At 65.7% G+C, this 5,225-nt stretch overlaps 1 protein-coding gene across 4 annotated transcripts; it reads left to right on the forward strand.

Moving 5' to 3' along the window:
• The first annotated feature begins 1,392 nt into the window (after positions 1–1,392).
• Positions 1,393–4,785, forward strand: HAND1 (heart and neural crest derivatives expressed 1). Of its 4 annotated transcripts, none has more exons than XR_011143916.1 (3): positions 1,395–2,080; positions 3,347–3,514; positions 4,448–4,785. XR_011143916.1 is itself a non-coding variant. In XM_068959607.1 (2 exons), exons 1-2 carry the CDS (start codon positions 1,583–1,585, stop codon positions 3,416–3,418), a joined length of 570 nt encoding a protein of 189 aa, XP_068815708.1. In that variant the 5' UTR covers positions 1,393–1,582; the 3' UTR covers positions 3,419–4,779. The 4 variants fall into 4 exon arrangements, 2 of the variants coding, with proteins under 2 accessions (XP_068815708.1, XP_068815707.1); XR_011143917.1 differs by having other exon boundaries at positions 4,551–4,784; XM_068959607.1 differs by having other exon boundaries at positions 1,393–2,080; positions 3,347–4,779.
• Positions 4,786–5,225: the final 440 nt, after the last annotated feature.

Raw genomic sequence — 5,225 nt, forward strand, 5'->3', positions numbered from 1 at the left:
TGCACAACACACATATATGCATGTGGGTGCATATGAAACATGCACACACTGTGTGTGCCTATATGCATACACGGTATATATAATATGCGCAGGCAGCGCGTGTGTGTAGGCAACATATATGTATGCAACATACGGGTATGTATGTACATATATGTGTGTGGTGTGTTTGTATAGAATATGGGTGGTGGTAAGTCAGTGTATGCAACGTGCAGTTGAGTGTGTGTGTATAAGATATATTTGTGGCGTCTGTATCTGCAACACAGATGTGTGTTCAGTGCATGTAGCATATATATGTTTGTGGTACGCGCATGCAGCATATTCGGCGCGTTTGTGTGAGCAGCATGTGCGTGTGCGGTTCACCCATATGCATGTGCAGCACATGTACATGTGCAGCGTGCATTTTTGCAACACAGCTGTGTGTCACACATACACGTGCAGTGTGCTGAAAGTGAGTAGCGCACAGGTGTGTGCAGCATCTCTTTGTGCAGAGCACGCATACACAGCGTGCCCTTTGTGCAGCAAGTCCATCTGTGCCAGCCTGGCCCGGGGACAGTGGTGCTGGCACTGCTGGCCTGATGTGCCCAGAACTGAGGACAGCGGGACCCAGGGCGCCCAGCCTGGCCTCCCTCCACCACCACCAGCCTTTGGCAGTTCCTCTCCCCTGTTACCCACCGGCCTTGGCCCATTCCAAAGCAGCGGCGGGGGTCAAGGCCCAGCTCCGGGTGCAGCTCCGGGTGCAGCCCTAGGCAGCCCAGCCTGCCCTCTGGCTTGGCCACTTGGGCTCCACAGCGCAGCCTCGGGACCGGGGGGGGGGGGGGGGGCTTGGAGGTGCCCATCCCCGTGGAGCCAAGCCTTCCCAGGGTGGGGATGGGACCAAGCTGGTGGCTCCGGGACTGGCCACTTCCCCTCTTCAGGGACTCCGGCACTGAGGAACGAGAAAGACCCGGGGTCACTGCGGCCCTCAAGTGCCTGTATGGCCTGGCCCAGCCGTCGGGGGTCCAGGGCACCCGCGGCTCCCCTGCACCCACTGCCGCCTCCTGCCCCCGACGGGGCGCTGCTCTCCGCCGTGGGGCAGCCGGGGAGGGGGCCCGGCTCGGGGTGGCTCGGACACCCCCGCGGCGGGGCAGGGCGCGGAGGGGACTGAAGCGCGACGCGGCGGGGGCTGCGGTCGCTCCTCGCCCGCTCCCCCCGCAGCAGGGAGCGAGCGGGAGGCGAGAGCAAACAGCGGAGGTGTGAGCCCAAATAAACCGAGTCAACAGCGCGGCGCACGCCCCCTCCGCCGCCCCGCTCCCCCCGGGCCCCGAGCATCCTCCCCTGCCCATTGGCTCCGCGGCGGGGGGGGGGGTCCCGGGGCCCCCCGGCCCTATATAAAGGCAGGGCTGGGAGGCTCCAGAAGGGTTAAAAAAAAAAAAAAACAAAAACACACACACCCAAGCCCAAAGCCAGCCGGCACCATCGCAGCCCCACGCCGGAGCGGCGACCGCCGCCGCCTGCCGCGCCGCCCGCGGCGAGCGCTGCCCGGCCGGCCGCCGCGGCCATGGTGCGCTCCTGAGAGCGGCCCCCGGGGCCAGCGGGGCGGACCATGAACCTGGTGGGGGGCTACCAGCACCACCACCACCACCACCACATGCTGCACGACCCCTTCCTCTTCGGGCCGGCGGCGCGGTGCCACCAGGAGCGCGCCTACTTCCCCGGCTGGGTGCTCAACCCGGCCGAGGTGGCCCCCGAGCTCGCCGGGCAGAGCCCGAGCTACGGCCCCGCCGAGTACGGCCCGGCGGGCCAGGCGCGGCTGGAGGCGCTCAGCGGCCGCCTGGGCAGGCGGAAAGGGGTCGGGGGGCCCAAGAAGGAGCGCCGGAGGACGGAGAGCATCAACAGCGCCTTCGCCGAGCTCCGCGAGTGCATCCCCAACGTGCCCGCCGACACCAAGCTCTCCAAGATCAAGACCCTGCGCCTGGCCACCAGCTACATCGCCTACCTGATGGAGGTGCTGGCCAAGGACAGCCAGCCCGGGGACACCGAGGGCTTCAAAGCCGAGCTCAAGAAGGCCGACGGCAGGGAGAACAAGCGGAAACGGGAGACGGTAAGAAGCGCCCCGGGAAGGCGGCCGGGACCCCGCCGCGCCGCGCTCCCCGGGAGCAGGGTCGGGGCTGGCGCCGGGGCTCGGCGCGGGGCCGCCTCGGTGCTGCGCTGCCCCGCGCTGCCCCGCCGGCACCGGGCCGGCGTCGGGGCCGCGGCCGGGGAAGGCACCTTCCCCTGCGCCCCCCGGGCCGCGCTGCCGAGGGCACGGTGCTCAGCCCCGGGAGCTCCGGGGCCGGGTGGAAAACCGCTTTTCTAGCCCCGCTGGAGCCTTTTCTCCAGCCAGAACCCCCGGGGGGGGGGGGAACCTCGGCGGAGAAAGCCCTGCCCGACCTTCCCCGGAGGGCGCTCGGCCGGCGGAGCGGGGCCCGGCGCAGGCTCCCCGGCGCTTTGCCCGAGGGATGAAACCCCTCGGCGGGCGGCAGCAGAAAGTCCCCGCGGCTTCGCCCTGCCCCGGCTCCCGGCTGCTCTCCCGGGGCGGCGGGGTGCGGGTGCCTTTCAGGGGAAGGACGGCCGCTTTCCCCCGTGCTGCAGCGCGGGGAAAAAAAAACTTTTTCCTCGGCCCGAGACGATACAGAACCGGAGACGAACCGCCTGGAGCCGCAGCCTGGGCGCGGGGCTCGGCCCGGCGCTTCCAAACGGGCTGCCGAGGCGGGCGCAGCCCGAGCCGGGCCCTCCGCGCCGAGCGGGCGCAAGGTGCGAGCGGGGCGGCGGGAGGCCGCGCTCCGGCCCCGGCCGGTGCGGTCCGGGCCCCGGCCCCGCCGCCCCGCTCTCCGCCCGGGGAAGGGCCGGGGCTGGCGCCGGGGTCGGCGGGCTCCGCTCCTCACCGCTCTTTCTTTCCCCCCCTCCCCTCCTCTCCGGCTTGTTCCCCCCCGCAGCAGCCCGAAGTCTACTCGCAGCCTTTAGGCCACGGCGAGAAGAAGCTGAAGGGCCGGACGGGTTGGCCCCAGCAGGTCTGGGCTCTGGAACTGAACCCCTGAGGGCGGCCCGCCCGCCCCGACGGCTCCGCGGCGCACCGCGCTCGCCCCTCCATGTGCAATGTCGGAGAGAGCCCGGCACGGCTCGCCGCGGCCCCCGCAGCCGCGGGGGCAGACGCGCAGGACACGGGCCCCGGCCGGCCTCGCCGCCCCGACGGAGCCCCGCGGCCGCCGCCGAGGGCGCCGCGTCCTGCCGCCCCGGCGGGGCCGGCGGCGGCGGGGCCCGGCCGGCCACTTGCCCCCTCGCCCTTCCCCTGTTTGAAGTAATCTTTGCTCCTTCCCGTTGTAAGCAGTATTCAGCGGCTCCTGCCCTCCCTCGCCAGGCCGGGCCGGGCCGAAACGGTTTTATTCTTTTGCTGTTGTAAATACGAGAAGTTCCCGTCCCGTCCCGTCCCGTCCCGTCCCTGTCCGCTGCCCGACCGTGGCCGAGAGACGTGTGGCTGCATTGAAACTACCTAGAGGTGCGTTTGGGAACGCTCCTGTGCCGGGTTTTCTACCTCAGATCCGCATGACCACTTCCCGAGGGACCGGGCGCGCCACGCCACATATTTAAAAGCGTCTAAGAATAATTAAAAAAAATAAATAAATAAAATTAAAACTTTATGCAAACAGCCTTGGGTTCCCCCCGTCCTCCTTCCCCGCCGGACACTGGGCCCTTCTCCCGCAATCACGCCCAGACTCAGCCCGCTGCAGCTCGGGCAGTCGCTGCCGAGCAGCCGCCATCATCCGGGGCAGGGGTGCGCAGGCACAGCCGCAGCCCGGGCGAGCGGGACGCGTGCTGGAGAAGGCGGCAGGGCTGACGGGGACGCTCCCCGGCCGGGCCTCCCTCCCTCCCGCCTGCAGGCGGTGAAGGGTGCCGGGCTCTGCAGGATTAAGGGCTCCCCTTAAGTCGGTGCCTGACTGAGGTTGATCCACGCTGGGCAATTGCCTCCTGCCTGGCTCGGGCAGCTCCACGGGCTCCTCCGCACAGCTCCTCTGGGCCTTTTTTATGTCGTGTTTGTGCGTGCACATTTTATGTCAAAGCTGCAAACGTCCAGACAGCGAGTGTGGAGAGGGAGATGGAGCCAGGGCCCCTCCTGCCCGAGATCCCGGGAGGCACCTGGCTCTTTGGGGGGATCCTCCCGAAGCGGGGCACAGCTTGCAGCCCTCCCCTTATCCTTTCTGCTTCCCTAGGAGCTGGCCCTGTCTTGCAAACACGCACTTGCAGTCTGCCCTAGAGCCCCAACTCTGCCCCTTCCCTACAAGATATATGTTAGAGGCTGGATCCTGACCCAGAAGACCTCCTAGAGGGACCTGACCTGTATGTGACTAGGAAAAAGATGGCAGGATTATGCTTTTACACTGGCTGGATGACACAAGCACCCTAGAGTCACGCAGGCCCCGTTTCATTGCAGCACAGGCACTTGCCCCCCGACCCTGCGTGGCACCCCGCGTTAGCGTGCGCCCGGCTCCCACGCGGAGACCCACGGCCCAGCTCCCCGTGTTCTGCCCCGGCAGCTCTGGCTCCCGCAGCTCTTTGTCGGAGGGATCCCCTCCTAGGAGCCGCCTTTGCTTCATTTTGGAAGGAGCAACGTCCTCCCCCCATCTCCTCGCAGTAAGAACACGACAGGCGCCTCCAACCTCAGCTACACTGACGCCCGTGCAGTCCAAAATCTCCTCTGCACAGCTCTTCAACGTCTCAGGCATAAATCCTTAATAATCCTTAATAATTAAAGCTGAAGCCTCGCTCTTTATTTTGTGCTCGCCCAGCTTCGTTACTGCAGCATTGCTTCCAAGACCCAGGCGCGCACGCTGGTTCAGGGCCCGATCCTGCATTCCTCGCCTGGCCGTGCTGCCGTTCCCAGAGACGTCCAGATAAACCCGAACGCTTGTCAGGCAAGGAAACCGGGATAGGAGAAGTTGTACGTTATTGTAGGGTTAATCAGAGGGTTCAGCGGGGAGCATTACATTTTCCATTTAAAAACAAGCTTTTGCTTGCGACTAAAGGTGTTCAACTAATGATGCAACATCTGTAAATCACATTCATGTCTATCAAACTGTGTGTGTACCTCTGCATACACCAAAAATACACCAACTCACCCCACAACATCTGCGGAGGCGCAACTTAGGTTTTATAACCACTTTGTGTGCGTGAGCAAACACACGCACACGTGTACACAAACACTCACACCA

This window comes from Struthio camelus, chromosome 13, assembly GCF_040807025.1.
Source record: "Struthio camelus isolate bStrCam1 chromosome 13, bStrCam1.hap1, whole genome shotgun sequence".
In the NCBI taxonomy this organism is placed as follows: Eukaryota; Metazoa; Chordata; class Aves; order Struthioniformes; family Struthionidae; genus Struthio; species Struthio camelus.

Coding starts and splice junctions, on each gene's coding strand:
- HAND1 (XM_068959606.1), top strand. CDS start 1,583: ATGAACCTGGTGGGGGGCTACCAGCACCACCACCACCACCACCACATG. Junction 2,081..2,954: donor ACAAGCGGAAACGGGAGACG/GTAAGAAGCGCC, acceptor TCCCCCCCGCAG/CAGCCCGAAGTCTACTCGCA.